The 18619-nt window shown below is 39.6% G+C and overlaps 1 protein-coding gene across 1 annotated transcript in view; it reads left to right on the top strand.

Moving 5' to 3' along the window:
• LOC133873956 (ubiquitin carboxyl-terminal hydrolase 8-like) overlaps positions 1-16392 on the top strand; it is a 34771-nt gene extending 18379 nt beyond the window's left edge. Inside the window, exons 4-13 of the mRNA XM_062311766.1 lie at positions 3994-4053; positions 4194-4289; positions 5838-6194; positions 6308-6448; positions 6598-6768; positions 7061-7318; positions 8032-8177; positions 12302-12832; positions 13065-13338; positions 15435-16392. Coding sequence (XP_062167750.1) covers positions 3994-4053; positions 4194-4289; positions 5838-6194; positions 6308-6448; positions 6598-6768; positions 7061-7318; positions 8032-8177; positions 12302-12832; positions 13065-13338; positions 15435-15551 — 2151 coding nt within the window. The 3' untranslated portion in view covers positions 15552-16392. The remainder of the gene's footprint in view (positions 1-3993; positions 4054-4193; positions 4290-5837; positions 6195-6307; positions 6449-6597; positions 6769-7060; positions 7319-8031; positions 8178-12301; positions 12833-13064; positions 13339-15434) is intronic.
• Positions 16393-18619: the final 2227 nt, after the last annotated feature.

Genomic DNA, 18619 nt, shown 5'->3' with positions numbered 1-18619 from the left:
AACTTGTTGCTTGAAGAGGTTCATTACTTATTTGATAAATTGTTCTCCCGTTTACTTTTGCCTTGCTCTCCTTTTTCTCTTTTAATATCTTTTATCAATCTGAAAAGTTTACTTATTTCTGGAAACACTTGGTTTGTTGTTGCATATCATTTTGTTTTCTATTTATCTCCACCGAGGTACCCAACCTTCTAAACTCTAATATCTGGTGCATAAGCTTTAGTTGTGGCGGAGTTGGTGATGAGTTTAAATTCTACCTGGTCAGTTGGACAAAGATTTGTACTTTGTTATCTTCAGGCAGATTGGGGATTAGAAACTTCTTGTTGTTTAACCAAGCTCTCATAGGGAAATGGTTACGGCGTTATGCCACAGAGAGCGAGGCCTTGTGGAGATTGGTGGTCGAAGCTAAATTTGGCAGCGTGTGGGGAGGTGGTGTTCCAATGAGGTTTTTGGACCCTACGTGGTTGGGGTGTGGAAAAACATTAGGAAGGGGTTGGGGGACTTCTCTAGATTTGTGAGTCTTGAGGTGTGCAATCAGACCTTGAAGAAGTCTTCTTGATCGCTTTTGTTTAATATAGCTTGTTTTAAGGAGGCTTCGGTGGCAAACCATTTGTTGTTTTCTAATGATTCCTTTCAATGGATATCACCTTCATCAAACCAGTGCATGATTGAGAGGTAGAGATGGTCTCTTCATTCCTTGATCTATTGTACTCTTCCAGGATAAGTCGAGGTGGTGAGGATAGAATTTGTTAGACTTCTTCCAAAAGGTGACCATTCGAGGTTATATCTTTTTATAATGCACTTAGCCCTCTAGCGAGCTCTTCTTTTCCTTGGAAGAGCGTTTGGAGAAATAAGGCCCATTCAAGAGTGGCTTTATTTGTCTGGACATTTTTTTTTTTTATAAGTTATTAAGTTTAATAGAGAAAAAAAAGTGTAAGGCGCCCCTAAGTACACATGAGGTATACATAAGAAAAACCAAAGCTAACCCGAAACACCCACCAAAAACCAAAACAACGCCCAAAAAATAACCCACAAAAGCGCCCAACCAAAAACACCCGCAAAAAACACAAAGCTAACCCGAATCACCCACAAAACCACCAAGGTAAACAACCCTACATCAAGTGGGTCTTGCCCTTCCTACATCTAGGAGGAGCTTTAATGGTACCATAATTCACAAAGCTTTGCAAATTTAGAAATTCCCTCTTGCTCTTCATCTACTGACATTTGATACTTTCTACCAGAATTGCCTTGAACCTCTCGCCGTGCTCCTCAGTCACCGTCCAAATCTTGGACAAACTCTCCCAAAGCCCAGCAGTCTTCTCCCTAATTTCTTCCTCCCATTCTGGCGTCAATTTCTCACCCATCTTAGCCGAAGAGATCTGCAAGGGGATATCCGACCCATGGCTGTTAGGCAAGGAGGCATCATCAACCCCAAAACCATCAGAATATCCAGACTCCAGATCAAATAAAGTCATCCCAGACTTTGCCGGCAATAGAAAAGAAAACGCAGCACCCTCAGAGGCGCCGACAGCCATCTTCGAGGCTTCCAAAGAATCTGAGAGTAACCTATCGTTCCATTTCACAGAGTGGCCAGCCCTAAGATCCCTTGCTCTCCGATAGTAATGCCGAAATGGTTTGGAATTAAACAGCACGGGGAGAGAAGAATGAATCTTCTCCCCCAATTCGGCAGCCCCTGAAAGGGGAGGAGGAACAAAAGCGGGAAACTCTACACCACAAGATCTATCGGAAAACCCATAGCTAACTAACTGATTGGCCGGAACCGGAGGAGAAACCAGGGTAATTGGAGGCGGCAGCTCCGGTGCCGGCAAGTGGGAGAAGACGAGAGAGGAAGACGACTTCATTGGAGAAAAAGCAAAACAGGAAGACTACCCTCCACCGGGAGTAGGCAGACCCAGTAACACCCTCAAATCTGCTACCACAGACAGCTCCGGCAGAAAAACTCTCCCAAGGGTAGCGGTCGGACGATGAGAACAAGCCGTAGGAACATGACCCGCTACAGGACCCGAAACCACAAGGTTTTCTGTTGAATGCGAAGGAGAAAATTCAGAGAGTTTGGAATTCGGCAAGAACCGGCCCAATCGAAATTCTATGCTCATGAAACCCAAACCGGACCCAACAGACCGGCCCAAAAACTTCCCAACAACCCGGCCCAAAGCAAGCTCGAAATATTTGCTCCATGTACGCAAATTCAAATGGAACTTTGATCTAAGCGCGCCATGTGCAGAGGGTTGCTTCTTCATCTTACCCAGCGGACATAGCACTTTCTTCTTGACCAACGGTACAATCGAAGGAGGCTCCAACGGCTTCTTCTTGTCCAATGGTTCGAACGAGGGTTTCTCCATTGCAAAGCAGTCCACTGCCTATCTGAAAGCCTCGTACTCCGCATACCTAACCGTCGGAAGGATAGCAAGGGGACACATCTCCGCCGACGGCCACCTCGACCGGGAAGGACGCTCACCCACGATGGACATCACCGGCGTAACATGGCCCGAACCCCTTTTCAGCACTTCTGCAAACAAAGGCCTCTTCAAACTAGAACACAGGTCCACCTTAGGATCCTCCTCCTTCACACCCTTCTTCTTTGCTGAGACCGAAGAGAAACTCCCACCACCCACCGAATTAGAAAGAAAATCCGAAGCCTTCCTAATCTCCCCGAAAAATTTCCGCCAACCACACCCTCCACGACCCTCCAGGATCAGAAGAAAACCTCTTCGACCGCCCAACCCAAATACTGACGCCTCAAGAAATTGGCCGGCTTTGTTCCCACCTCTTCGAACAATCAAGATCTTCGCCCCTTCCCTAAAAGATTTAACGAATTCTGACTCTCCAGAGAAACCCAATACATCCTCCATCGTCGACGCTAGCCAAGCGGAACATTGGAGGCTCAGTGAAACCACGTTGAGGAAACCTTGCCTCTTCTCTTCCACCCTCATCATTGATGCCCCATCTAAAACCGAAATCACAAAGGATTTCGACTCCACTAAGAACCTCTTCTCCATTTCCAAGCACGCCCAAAGATTTAAACGATCATCGCCATAATAGATAGCCACCCAAGAACAAAATCCACCAGCCGAAGACCCAAAGCGAACAACAAAGATGTACTCCGAAGCAAACCTTACGCAGCAACCGAAACAAAGAATGACGAGAGGAAGATGAAGGAAGATGGAGAGAACCAAAAGAAAGCAAAACCCTAGCTTCCCATGTCAAAACACAGGCATAGCCTTGGATATTAGCGTTAGGAAAGATTTTAACCTTGGACAACTTGAGGAAGAGACATGTCATTGTGATAGACTGGTGTTGCATGTGTAAGAAGAGCGGGGAATCCATCAACCGTCTTTTGCTCCACTGCGATGTAGTTAGAGTTTTGTGGGTATCGATGTTAAGTCCTTTTGGGGTAGAGCCAAAACAGGTGGTGGAGTTGTTGGCTAGTTGGAGGGGCCAGTTTGGTACCCACCGTTGCAAGATGTATGGCGGATAGTTCTTCTTTGTTTGATGTGGTGCATTTGGAGAGAACAAAATGCTAGAAGTTTTGAAGATTGTTAGAAAACAGTGGCAGAGTTAAAGACTTTCATGTTCAAAACTCTTTATGGTTGGATGGTTGTTTTCAACAATACTCACTTCTCTAATTTTTTAAAATTTCTATATTTGTGTTTTTCATCTCCTCTCTCATTGGGTGTCCCTCTTGTATACTTCTCATGTACTTGGGTTGCATCCCTTTGCGCTTTCTAATAAAACTGAATTTACTTATAAAAAAAAAAGCTTTAGTTGTGGCAATGAACTGTATTCTGATGCCTGATGCCTCGTACACTACGGTGCCAGTGTCATGTGGTTTTGGTTGAAAGAGCTCAAATGCATTGTATAGGATACCCAGTAATTCATTGATTTACCATTCATTGTGTTCTTAACTTTTTACACAATTGGGTATTTTAGATACGGTTCCTCCTCCTATAGTTGACATTAGACTGCAATTTTCAGGACAATGTGCTTGGATTTTACAAGAGAGCCTGCAACATTTTCAGTTCCGAGTTTGATCCTGTGAGTTCCATCCTTACATTACCTTTTTTTTTTTTTTTGCTGGGAAATTACTTAATATCTCATTTCAAAATTGTCTGATGATTTGGTGTGCTGACCCATAATTTGTGCAATGATATTTACTCTATTATTTCATTGGACAGTTAAGCATTTGGGACTTCTCAGGGCAGACAACCCAATTTTTCCTGAATGACAGAATTAATCTGCGCAATGATTATCCTGGACAACCAGGCAAAGAGGCAAGTAGTTAAATTATCCAATTGCTATCATCTTGTTAAAGTTTCATATTCTTTGTCTGTGTATGAGGTCATTTGGGCCAGACAGTCACCAAAAGCTCTTTTTTTTTGGGGGGTGGGGGTGGTGTTCTTAGTTTCTGGTCATACACTTTAATGAGCTTCAGATTTTACACCTTCATCAAGCAAGCATCATCTTTTACTTCTTTTTTCTCCCACTTGCCCATTATAAAGAAAACAAAGAGAGTCTTTTACTTCTGTTCTGCAAAGTGGGATCTTAAGGAGGTATACCAAACCATTTTTTTTTTTTGAAGAAATTTTAATTGCTCTACGTTCATTGGTGTGTGGAATATTGATATTAGGGAGAGAATATTGCTTTAGATTAATCCGTTAAGAAGATAAATTTCAGATCCTAAAGAGGCTTTCAAGTGGTCTGGCCATGAGGGTGAACTTCTCCCTTTAATTTTAGTAGTTGGCCTTCTCAGGAGCACATCCTTCTCAAGAGATATTTTGTTTAATTAATATTTGGCGTCTTTTGCTTGTTTCTACTTCTAAAATATCAATAAAGATATGTGAATAGAACACTTACAGTTAATGGACTTATAAAGTTGCAGTTATGCCTTGTTTGTTGGTGTCATAATGGCCATGAAGTATCGTGTAGGGAAAAAAATCTAGATTCATCTCTCTTTTCAGGGAAGTGCTTTCTCACTGCATCTGCTTATATTTTACAAGTACATGAAGGTTCTCCTGATTAAGAATTTCTCATGTATAGCTTATGTGTATTAGGATTGCGTCCTTTTACGCTTTTTTAATGAGATTGAATTACTCATAAAAATAATAATTAGATGAAGGAGAGCATTCCAACTGTGCTTTAATTATCTACTGTTGAGTTTTTTTTTTTTTTAAATAAATTAAATTAGCATGATTGTGAATTTGGGTGATCATGTTTGAATTTTTGGGATGACATTGTTGGTAATTTTGTCCTAATCTCAAGTAGTATGTATGCCCAAGGTTAGTGTCTTGCATGTGTGCATTGACAATTTTTTTTAGGAGAAAGTAATCTCCCTTAGTGTTTCCTTCTTTTGTCTTTTATATATAGGTTTTATGAGGCTAAAGTAATCTTACGTGTACATTAAATTACATTACAAAAGAATCTAAGTTACCCATTCTGTTATTTGATTGTAGAGACTGTATGAAATTCAGTTATAAAAATTTGATAATGTGTTATCCGTTATTTGAAAATTACACTCTAGATGAGTAATCTGATTGGCAGTTTGCTACACAAGTTTCGGAGGTCACTAATTATTGACCATCCTAAAGCATGGTTGAAAAGTTGTTAAATTGGTTGCTTGAGCTACTTATAAAAAAAAAAAAAAAAATGGTTGCTTGAGCCTTGGTAATTGCACATAGTTAATGATTCTCTTTTGCAATCATTGGAGTACAAATATTTAGTTTACTTTAGTTTTAATGCCAATTTTGCAATTTATATAAGTTCTTGAAAACTAAACTGTTTAGTCAGTTTATTCATTCATTTGTTGCATGTTGGCCATGCAGATTCTTCTTGAATTGCAAGTATATGGATTTTCAGATTCTCTAATGGGTAAGGAGGAGAGGAATGATAAGATGGCTCTAGTACAGTCCAAGATGGAAGGTCCCTTTTGCAGTGACACTTTTAAGATGAATCGGAGCACTGATATAGTGGACTCTATTGTAACTTTGACTAACTCTTCACAGAGTGGTGATAGCTATAGAGGAGCTTGTTCCTTGGGTTTGACAGGATTACAAAATCTTGGAAATACTTGTTTCATGAACAGTGCGATCCAGTGCTTGGTGCATACACCAAAGCTTGTTGATTATTTCATAGAAGACTACCAAAAGGAGATAAATTATGATAACCCTTTGGGGATGAAAGTATGCAGATTTATATTTATGTTATATTAATCTTTTGACTAACTGGTCATGTCTGAATATAGCACTTTTTTCTTTAACTCTTATCTCTCAATAAATATGTTCATCTTGTTCAGGGGGAACTTGCTTTAGCATTTGGAGATTTATTAAGGAAGCTATGGGTGCCAGGAGCAAGGCCTGTGGCTCCAAGGATATTCAAGTCGAAACTTGCTAATTTTGCTCCTCAATTCAGTGGTTATAATCAGCATGATTCTCAAGTTAGTGAAGTTATTTTTTGTTTATAACTATCATTGTAGTTTTCCTTGTATTCTCTGTCTGAGATGAATTTTTTATTTTATTTTATTTTATTTTTTTTGTGATGTGCAAGAGGAATAATTTCATTGTATGTTAAATGTCTATGATCTAGGAATTTCTAGCTTTTTTGTTGGATGGACTCCATGAAGATTTAAATCGTGTTAAATGCAAGCCATATATTGAAGCTAAGGATGTAGAGGGCCATCCAGATGAAGAAGTAGCAGAAGAATATTGGAAGAATCACCTTGCTCGCAATGATTCCATAATTGTCGATGCATGCCAAGTGAGTTAGCTGTTACAGGAGGTTGCCAATTTTGACCTCTAGTTATGCAGAGATTTCTATTATTATATGTAGTTCTGTATTCAATAATATAGCGTTCTTCCTTCTTTTAAGTCTTTGATGCAACCATGATTAATCCTTCCAATGGCTAACTCTGAAAAACAATCAGAGCTTTTAATTATTTTGTACGTTGAGATGGAAGTTGCATCTGTATTTAATTATTTGGATTGATTAATAATGAAAAGTTTCTATGGTAAACCATCTTTGTTTTAAATGATTTTTTCTGACATTATAGGGTCAGTACCGGTCAACACTGATTTGCCCTCTTTGCAAGAAGGTTTCTATCACATTTGACCCATTTATGTACCTATCACTGCCATTACCTTCAACAGCATTGCGGACTATGACATTGACAATTGTGAGCACTGATGGGATTACATTGCCATCTGCTTATACCATAACTGTGCCAAATAGTGGGAGGCTCACAGATCTTATCGAGGCCTTAAGTGCTGCATGTTCTTTAAGAGATGACGAAACCCTGTTAGTGGCTGAGGTATGTTGCTTTGGTGTGTTGCATATCATTACTGGTTCTTGTGCGCACGCTCACAAACACACTTGTGTCTTTGTATATGAGAGCCTACTGCATCTGAGTCTTAGACCTGGAGAATGAGCTCTCTTAACACCTTAATTATCATGTTCATTTTATATTGGGGTGGTTACTTTGATTCTCTAGCATAATAATAGGCACTTTGGCTATCTGATAACCTTGTTCAAGGAATCATTGATTAACATGCAATCAGAGTTCTGTCGACATTATGCCAATGGCCTCTGGGTCAAATGGCACTTCCATATGCGATATGAATGCCATGGTTGCTGAGGGTCATGAATTCAGGTCCCATGTGTCGGTTACATACCAACAGAAAAAAAAAATTAAAAAATAAAAAATAAAAAAAACAAAAAACGCACGCGCGCGCACATTTTTGTCACCACTATGTCTGTTCTGTGGCACGTTTATATCACTATGTAGTGTAGGATCTGTTACCCATATTTAGATGATTTGATATATGAATATTTCCCCCTGCTTAGTAAAGTAATTGAAGTCATTCAAAGTAAGTGTAGAGTGAGATGATCAATATATGTATGTATGTGTGTATTTATGTATGATTTGGGACATATATGTCAGAGGCCTGATCTCATTTTCCCTCCTTGTGTTGTGTGTGTTTGTTTTTCCACTTTGAGCGCTAACCTCATGGAGGCGATTTGTAGATAGTCATGAATCGAATTTTGAATTGGCTGGAGCCATCTGGTTCAATAGCCTTGATCAGAGATGATGACAGACTTGTTGCTTATCGGTTACCAAAAGACAGTGAGAAATCCCCCTTAGTTGTCTTCAAGCATCAACAGGTGGAAACGTAAGTTTAATTAGATTCTTATTATGGTTGTTAAGGCTTTTTACTGTTACTTTTGTGGAATTACTTAATTTCGCTGCTAGTTTGCTGTGATATTCTTTATCTATTTCTCTTTCATGTTTAAGAAATTGTCGCAAGTGTTATAACTCAATGTGTGACCATAGAAACATCTAGAAGGCATTAATTAGATTTCAACGTGGGTCTCTCATATGAATGTCCGGGGTTACACTTCAGATACATTTTCACCTTTCTTTAAATAAAGTATTAATAAATTCTGCTTAAAGAAAAAGGGCGCACCCTCATACTACCAAAGTTATGCCAATAAATGATACATTTTTTATTATTAATAAAAATCCTTACTAACTATTGATAACTTAATATGTTAGTGTAACATACTAAATACTATTATGAAAGTATTATAATTAATTTGTAATAGTATATTTACTTGGCTAGTATACTATATGCTTATTTAGTATGTACTTTTTTTTTTTAATTTTTAATTTTTTTTTTTTATCAAAATGACCTATGGACTATAGTTAACTACTTAACTATGCTTACATAGTTAGTTGCTTAGTAATATTATGTTAGTTAATACTAAGTTACTATATGTTTATACACACATATTATGTGTATATGAGCTAGGCTCGCGAGCCTTAATTGAGTTTGGTCGAGCAAGCCAGGTATGCGTCACTTAATAATCGAGCGGGTTTCTGCAATCACAAATCGAGTTTGGATCAAGTTTAAACGAGCGGGTATTGAGCGGGCTTTCATGCAGACCGGTTTATTTACAGCCCTAGATGTGAGAGGGAGGGAGGGAGTTTACTGGGTCTTTTTCCTTTCTGATTAGTATGCTAGAGGACATGGAGGATATTAATCTTGTTGACAGCGATTTGTGTCTGAATATGTGGGATATAAGTTTTTTTTTGATAAGTAATGATAGTATTATTGAAAGCGTAAGGCGCCCCTACGTACACTAGAAGTATACAACAGGAAACACCTAACTAGAAAGTGAAAAAGAAGCAAGAAATTCAGCAAAGCTGATAGATAAAGGGTACAGATAAGCCATCGACCAGACATACAAGGTATGGAGAAATAACTCTAGCACCTCCTCTAGGGAGCTCTCTAGGTTCTCAAAATGCCTAAGGTTTCTCTCTCTCCAAATACACCAAAAAAGGCAAATAGGCACCATCTTCCATGTAGTAGCGCTCCCAGATCTCCCAGACTTCCACCAACAAGCAACTAAGTCAAGCACACTCCTAGGCATGACCCACGAAATACCAAAGCGGGAGAAAATGTTGTTCCAAAGAGAAGAGGCTAGATCGCAGTGCAGAAGGATATGGTCCACTGATTCCCCATCCCTCTTGCAAAGACAGCATCTATCCACAATAATAATGTGCCTCTTCCTAAGATTATCCAAAGTAAGAATTCTGCCTAGAGCTGCAGACCAAGTGAAGAAGGCTGCCCTCGGGGGAGCCTGAGACCGCCACACACACTTCCATGGGAACCACGTACCTCCAGAACCCATCATAGAACCAAAATATGATTTCACCCCGAACACACCTTTCTTGGACGGCACCCATTTGAGACAATCAGCCCTCTCAAAGTTCACCTTTGTATCGCCCAGTACCTGAAAGAAAGAGGCAAAAACATCGACTTCCCAATCATGAGCCTCTCTAACAAAGCTCACGTTCCAATGAATGGACCCACCCAAACTCTCCAAATTATCGGCCACTGACGCATCCTTCACCCGAGCAATGCCAAAGAGATCAGGAAACACTTCTTTCAGAATCGAATCTCCACTCCACAAGTCATGCCAAAATCTAATCCTGCTCCCATCCCCCACCTCGAATCTAAGGAAATTGGAGAAATCCTTCCATCATTTTCTTATAAACTTCCACAACCCTACTCCAAACGCCCCAGTCACCTCTCGGGAGCACCACCCACCCCACAAACTTCCATATTTGGAATCCACCGCGACTCTCCACCAAGCATCTCTATCCTTGCCATAGCGCCATAACCATTTACCTAGTAATGCTCGATTGAACTGAACCAACTTCCTAATGCCCAGCCCCCCCTTCGAAATAGGATTACAAACCTTCTCCCAACTCACCAAATGGTATTTAAAGTCATCACCCATTCCACCCCAAAGAAAGTCGCGTTGCAACTTCTCAATGCGAGAAGCAACACTCACCGGTATAGGGAACAAAGACATGTAGTACGTTGGCAAGTTAGAGAGCGTACTCTTGATAAGAGTCACTCTCCCTCCCTTAGAGAGGTATAACCTTTTCCATCTAGCCAACCGTTTTTCAACCTTCTCAATAACTCCATCCTAGATACGAATAGACTTGTAGGGAGCCCCCAAAGGAAGACCCAGATACATCACAGGCAACTGAGCAACTTCACACTCTAAAATCTCGGCTAACCTTCCCACGTGAGCTACATTCCCCACTGGAATAATGCTGGATTTGGCCAAGTTAACCTTAAGACCCGATACAACCTCAAATAAGAGCAAGAGAGCTCGCAAAGACCGAATCTTTGAGGAGCTTGCATCACAGAAAATCAATGTATCATCAGCGAACAAAAGGTGGGAAAAATGAGCTTCGCCCACTCTGAAACCATCCAACACACCCCCACTCACTGCCGCAGTAATCATCCGACTCAGCGCCTCCATAACAAACACAAACAACAGGGGTGACAAAGGGTCTCCTTGCCTAAGGCCTCGCGAGCTGCTGAAAAAGCCATGTGGTGAGCCATTAACTAGCACCGAAAACTTTGCAGAAGAAATGCACCGAGCTATCCACGAACACCACTTACCCCCAAAGCCGCATCTCCTCAACATATACAACAGAAAGTCCCAATTGACGTGATCATAAGCTTTTTCTAAATCCATTTTGCAAATGACTCCCGGCTCCCTTGATTTAATACGACTATCAAGGCATTCATTCGCAATGAGGATTGGATCCAGAATCTGCCTCCCTTTGATGAAAGCACTCTGGGATTTGGAGATAACCTTGTCCATAACCGTCTTCAATCTGTTGGCCAAGACTTTAGCAATAATCTTGTAAATACCTCCTACAAGGCTTATAGGCCGGAATTCTTTGAGAGACAAGGCTCCTGGAGTCTTAGGAATAAGAGAAATAAAAGAAGCATTCAAACTCTTCTCAAAAACTTCTCTAGCATGAAACTCAGAAAAAAACCTCCATAATGTCCACTCGCACCACCTCCCAACAAGCTTGGAAGAAAGCCATTGTGAAGCCATCCGGACCCGGCGCTTTGTCGCCATTCAAAGCAAACACTACCTTTCTAACTTCCTCCTCCTCAAAGTCTCTCTCCAACCACCTAGCTTCTGACTCTAAAATGGCATTAAAGGAAAGATCATCCAACCGAGGCCTCCAACTGTGCTTCTCAGAGAAGAGATCTTGATAGAACTGAACCACATGCTCCCCTATCTCTGCCGGATTAGAAGAAATGGAATCTCCAATCAATAGGAAATCAATAGAATTATACCTCCTGTTTGAGTTGGCTATAGAATGGAAGAATTTTGTGCATTTATCTCCTTCTTTCAACCACTTCACCCTGGACTTCTGCCTCCAACAGACCTCCTCCAACAGTAAGCATCTCTCTAACTCACTGACAATTACTACACACACATACACACACACAGACTCAGTACTTCTATTTTTGGGGCAATGTTGGCCTGGAACTGCTGTGGAGACGTTGGCTTGTCAGAGAACGCATTTCAGGAGGCACAGAAGTAGTATGATCTGGAATGTGGTAAGTTTAAGGTTCATGGAGTAAATGGAGAGAGTGGAATGCTAGGAACCTTGGTGGTTGTGAAATTTCAATGCTGGATCTAGAGCTAATATTTCTGGGATTGGATGGTTTCACTTTCTTAACTTTGCTTCACTTCTTGAAGCTTTTGAACTGAAGATATTAGATTGAGCATATTTTATTTTATTTTTTCCATATTCTCTTTATACTTCCCATGTACTACGGCCTTTTTTATTCCGGTTATGTTAATTGTTTCCTCATCTTCTTGATGATTTCTCGAAGAAATTGACTTTTGTTGCATTTATTGAAAGTGGAAAATTTATCATTGTTTTTATAGCTATTTTCTGGCCTTGCAGTTATGGTATTACCCCAAGGTGGAAGACATTTGGCATTCCGCTTGTAGCAAGGTTGTGTGATCTTTCTTATGGATCTGATATTCGTAAACAGTTTCTGCAATTACTCAATCCATTTTTAATGCCCATTGAAGATGTATTAAATGATTACGATGATGATGTGCGAAATCTGGCTAATGAAGATTCTGAAATGGAGGATGCAACTAGCTCGACAGTTTTGGATGCTGAAACTGGTTTGGACTGTGGAACACAGGATGAGACACAGTTGGGTGCTGATTTTATGTTCTACAAAGGACCAAGGTCCGAGATAAAGACGAATGAGCCCATACTGGTCTCAGGGTTGACCAAGGAGTTGGAGGTGCTTGTTTTATGGTCAGATAAGATGATTGAGAAGTATGATACAGGTCCTCTCAGCTCATTGCCGGAGGTGTTTAAGCCCCAAAGGTTCATGAGGAGGCATCAAGAGTCTGCTTCTCTATACAAATGCCTTGGAGCCTTCTTAAAGGAGGAGCCTTTAGGACCAGAAGACATGTGGTTAGTGTGTACTCTCATTTTTTCATTCTAGCTTTGAAATTTCTTTGTTCTTGTTGACAGTTATTCTTGACTTTGTTTGGTGAATGAGAATGAAAAAAAAAATATATTTTTACATGATTAACCTCAGATTGGTTTTGGTCCTTATACCATGACAAACCCCTTAGACTTATGTAAATCAAGCTGTTATTTTATTGCACTTTGTATAATTACTTTGCTGTATATGTCACTATAGGTACTGCCCTAGCTGCAAGAAGCCTCGGCAAGCCATCAAAAAGCTAGATCTCTGGAGATTGCCTGAGATTCTTGTTGTTCATTTGAAGAGGTTCTCATACGACCGATATTTTAAGAATAAGCTAGAAACATTTGTTGATTTCCCCGTTGATGATCTTGATTTCTCAACCTACATTGCCCACAAGAATAGCCAGTTGTCAAATTGCTACATGCTGTATGCAATTAGTAATCACTATGGAGGTTTGGGTGGCGGTCACTATACAGCATCTGTTCTTGTAAGTCGTGTTTCTTCTGTTTTAGGATTTTTTTTTTTTGTTCAATTGCTGGTTGCTTAGTACCTTTTTAATCTTTGACTCCTGAAGGTGAGACAATATATAGGATGTGTACCATAGAGTTATTCTTTTTTCATGGACACCAGCCCTTGGTTTCCTTCCAACCTACATAAGTCTGAAACTTTTCTAACTTCTTTGAATTCTTTTGTATAGAATCACAAGTGTGATGTTCTAAAATGATGGGATTATTGCTGAAAATTTGGATGCTAGTCCAATATCTTCTTCTTTTTTTTCTCTTTTTTTTCCCCGCCTAACAATTAACATACAAGAAGATCAAAGAACAAGGCTTGATCAATGCCACATCAAAGTATTGCCTGGTATATTGGAGAGTGGCATCTAAGCATTGTGCCCAGTATTGCCTGAAATACGGGGTAGTTCCAGTTTTAAGATAGAGTGGGCATCAAAGTTCAGGGAATACTGGTATATTGGAGAGTTTCAGGTCAATTTGTAGCTTATAAAAAAAAACAAAATATGTATCAAGAAAATTTATTTTGCTACTGAATTTGTAGCAAGTAGGATTATCATAGATGGAGATACTCGTGGAAAAGTCCTCTGCTTCGTCCAGTTTTGAAGCTTCAAACATGTCGTCAACGGCCGGTACTTCTGTTTCCGAGGGCTTTGGTGTCCTTTCAATTTCAGGGGCAGCAACGCTGGGTGTTCGACCGGCTGTCTCTGCTTTGGTGAGGTCAGCTCTGGGTGGGGATCCTCCTTTGCCGACTTTGTCTGAGATGGCTCCTTCTCCAGCTCTAGTTGGGTTTGATCTAGCTCTCGGTGACTGCTCTTCAGGCGCGGATGCTCTAGGTGAAAGGCTGTGTTACTCTCTCCCTGTGATGTCAGAGTCTGGCGTGCCTATTTATCCGTCGGAATCCAAGTCGGTGCTTAAATACTCTCGGAAAAAACAAGTTTGGCAAATTGGATAAGCATCTACTTGCGGAGGCTCTTGAGACTTTCAGTGTTCCCAAGGGTCTTTCTGGGCTGTTATGTGGGGTTGTCTCCAAGCCCTTGCCAGCTCCTATAAAGTCTACGCCTGCTCAAGACGAGGGCTGTCAGCCTCTCCTTCGGCGTGGCTTCCTTCTCCCAAGTGGCGCGGCTCTTCCTCCATCAAAAGTGGGTGTGGTTCCACTTTCTTCGGTCCAGTTTGTGCTTGGGTACCCGCCTTTAATGTCTTTCTTAGAGGTGGGTGAATCTTCGCGGGGAGGTTGTTTTGAAGAGATTGGTGGTCCTCCCGGGGTAGCGATTGATCTTAGCTTCTGTTTTAATACTTTGGGGGTCTCGCACGAGGGGAATGTGAAGGGCTTTTTAGACTTCATGACTCTAATTGATGCGAAGCATCGTCTAGAGGCTCTAGTTTCCTCTTCTAAGTTTAAAGGGAGTCGTGAAGCGAAGAACCTAGAGTGCTCGATTAATTATGATGCAAGAGGTTTTGGTTCTAGCCGGGGCAAGGCAAAGCGGCCTAATGTGATGTATTAGTCTCTGGGTTTTGTGGGCTGGTTTTGTAGGGGTTTTTTGGGTGTTTTTCACTTCCCTTCTCTTTCTTGTTTTGGTGTCCTTTTGTATATTTCCTGTATGTTTAGGGGTGTCTTTACGCTTTTTATTAAATTCACTACTTATCAAAAAAAAAAAAAGCATTGATATCGCTTCAGAGTGTGCTAAGCATATTTTCTGCTGGTAGTTTTGTGGTAGTTAATCCTCTCATGTAATTGCTGAATAAATTTTTTGTTATCTGAATGGTGGTCATTATCATTGTCTTTTCTTTAGTATTTTCATTTTTGTAGGAATGTAAACCATCGTTTACCCCTTTCGGCTTATTCATTAGTAAAGATTACCTATCATATGCACCCTTACAATGTTGAGTTTATTGATATTAGTGTACTTCCTCGTTATGGTAATGGCTTAATTGCTATAAGATAAATGATATACAAGCAAAAATTAGTGAGAAACTGGGGAGTTTTATCTTAACAATTATGTAAAGCAGTTAGAGATATGCACATGACTTCCAATATTTTATAGATGTTCTGATACATTTTGTTCCCTTGCAGCGTGGCAATGGTATGTGGTTTGAGTTTGATGATGAGAAGGTTTTTCCTGTCAGTAAGGACAGGATTAAGACATCAGCTGCTTATGTTCTTTTCTACAGGAGAGTCCCAGATGTATAATCTCAGAAATTTTTATAGTCAGTCCTGATCATTTTGGAAGGAGGAGAAGGCCAGCATTACCTTTCTCTTTTCCTTTATTTTTTCGCCCCGAACCATGTTATAGGTTTCCTCTAGGAGCAAGCATTTCGATTGCAGCTTGGAATGAAGAGGATACATATAGACACACAAAGGAATAAAGAATTCAATACTGTACAGCTTTCAGTGGGCACGGGTGAATGTGGGTAGACTGTTACCTCTTTTGTGATACATGTACATATGCTTCATTGAAGGAATTCTTGGTATACCTATCTGTTTTCGGACACGGAAGCTTCTCCCCAATTATATCGTTTTACACTTTGGTTTCCTCTATTTGTTTGAATTGTGATTATTTGTATACACCAAGCTACAAAAAGTTGCAGCTTATTGTCCTTGTGAAGCTGTTGTGAGGCTTTCTACATTGGAAGTTTGTGGCAGATATGAAGCTACATTCACATTAACCATGTTATGTTGCACCACAAAGATTTGCCATTAATGAAGAAGTGTGCCAATGGACGCCATGTGATAATACGATGGGGTAACTGTATAAGGATCTACATCAATTATCTGTCTGAATTGTTAGCAATTTGGATATGTAATGTTAGAAATCTCATACTTGGCCAGGTGATTACTGACATGGAAGAATGTTTATCGTCATTGACACGTAAGGTTGATTAGAATGTGCATACACATTACAGTCCCCTAATCACATTGATTTTGGAGATGGTCTTTTCTGACTTGGGAAAATGATTTCTATAGTGATTCCTGTACATGGCACACTGATCCAAAATTCTTGTAAATAAGATTCGGTTGAGATTTTGTAGCTTGTTGACTTTCAAATCTGACCCTGAAGAGAGAGAGAGAGAGAGAGAGATTCGTTGCAGCTGTGTTGGCTAAACTAGAATGGTTAAAATAATTTTTTAAAGGCACGCTTTTGACTCTTGATTCAATTCATCCAACTACGCATATCCCTTTTCCTTTGATTTATAGAGATATGATCTTTTGTCGTTATAAGTCACAACTTTTGACCATTTTATTCATATGGCAAGGTGGTCTCCTAGCTAACTTTAAAATTTTTTTTCTTACCAAAAAATGTTGGGACACTGTGTATGGGAATATGGACTATAAATGATGTATTTGGCTTGAGTGCGGTAACGAAAAATTACAATATATTTTTTATAATTTTTTTAACAACAGATTTAATTTTATTATCTTTCATGAAAAAATTAATTTGAAACTAAATTTACTAAATTTATACCATTGAAAAAATGAAAGAAATTTCAAGTACCCATTTCACGCGGAGGACGAAAGTGCAAAACCAAAAGGCGAAATTACACTTAAACCCCTTGAAGATAACATCAATTTGCAATTTATTCATTAATGTTTTAATTTCGTCAATTGCCGCTCATAAAGTTCAAAAAATTTGCAATGCACCTCCTTCCGTCCAATTGTGCCGTCTGATGAAATGAAAATGCACCCACGTGCGCGGCACGTGACTGCTAGACAAGGAACTGGGCGAAAATACCCTAAAAAAAAGGAGCTGTTTACTTCTAAAACCCAAACCCGTTTAATCAGTCGAAAATTCCCCCAGACTTCATTAAAAACGCAACAATAAATAGAGACCCGTCATTTGTGAAGTTAAAACTCGAAAATCATCCTGAGAGAAGAAGCTTCGCTACTTTGATTTAGGGTTTCTTTGTGGATTATCTTCAACAACAAATTTGAGCCTAGATCGATTTAGGGTTTGGTGTTGCCGTCATTAAACCGAAGTGAGTAATGCTACACATCATCCCCTTGTCTTCCTTTTGTCCCCCCAAAATTGATGTGGTTCTTAAAATCACCATTGAATTTTTAATATATCACTATTGAATTTTGATCCAATGGTGATTTTAAGAGCCACATCAATTTTGGGAGAACAAAAGGAGGACAAGGGGATGATGTGTAACATTACTCAACTGAAGTGGCTGTCTAGAAACTTCCAAAGTATGTCAAAAAGACTCCTCTTTTAAAATTAGGGTTTTGTGCAAAATTCTTCTCCGTCGTTTTTTGTTATTAAACCTTAAATTCCTTCTTTAGGTCCTTTATTTTGTCTTGAATGAAGCCAAAGAACTGAAAAAAAAAAAATGTGCTTAAGGTTTCACATTGTTTAGTTTTAAAGTTGGGTGTGTCTTTGTTTTATTCAAAAGATGCTTTCAATGATTGGGTATGTCTTTTTTTTTTTATTGAAAAGTTGCTTTCACTTACTGAGTCCGTGTTTTTTGTTGAATTTCAATTATCTTTGTATGAGGATGGGACCATGTATTTTGCTTTTACATGTGCATGATGTGCTACTTTGTGTGAAATTGATTGGTGCATTGTGTGTTTAAAAAACAATAGTAGTCCCCAAATGACAAAATGGTGCATGATTAGGTCCGTGTGTGAAGTTGGTTGTTGCCTTGTGTGTTTAAAAAATAGCAGTGGTCCCTAGATGACAAAATGGTGCATGATTAGGTCCATGTGTGAAGTTGGTTGTTGCCTTATATGTTCAAAAAATGGTAGTGGTCCCCAAATGATAAACTGGTTGTATTAGATATATTGGTTGATGTTATAAAGACTGTTGCCCTTTATTTAATTTCACAGCATTGTCACTTACTATGTTTTACTAAATTGACCTCGTAGGATGACAAGTAGCAAATTGGTGGTTGAGGTCCATTTTGGGGGTAGGTTTGACTGGAGTTTTGGTTGTGTGTATTCAGGTGGTGAAGTTGAAGTGCACAATATTAATGTTGACCTTGATAAACTATCATACTTTGAAATTGAAGATATATGTAAATAATATGGCTATAGGGTAAGGGATTTAATGTATTTTAAAGACCCCGCAAAGAGTCTTGCTGATGGCTTGCATTTAATTACTTCTGACCATGATGTGCTTTTCCTGTCTGCTTGCCACACTGGGCATGTCATTTTGGAATTATACATTGTGTCTTTTGGGGATGGAGAATGAAGAGGATAGTGAAGAAGATGATGAATATGGAGGTAGGGTTGATTTTGATGATCCTTGGTGGACAGATAGG

The sequence above is a fragment of the Alnus glutinosa genome, chromosome 7, assembly GCF_958979055.1.
Source record: "Alnus glutinosa chromosome 7, dhAlnGlut1.1, whole genome shotgun sequence".
NCBI classification, from domain to species: domain Eukaryota; kingdom Viridiplantae; phylum Streptophyta; class Magnoliopsida; order Fagales; family Betulaceae; genus Alnus; species Alnus glutinosa.
Note: the sequence above shows the minus strand (reverse complement) of the source record. Positions and strands in the feature narration are given on the sequence as shown.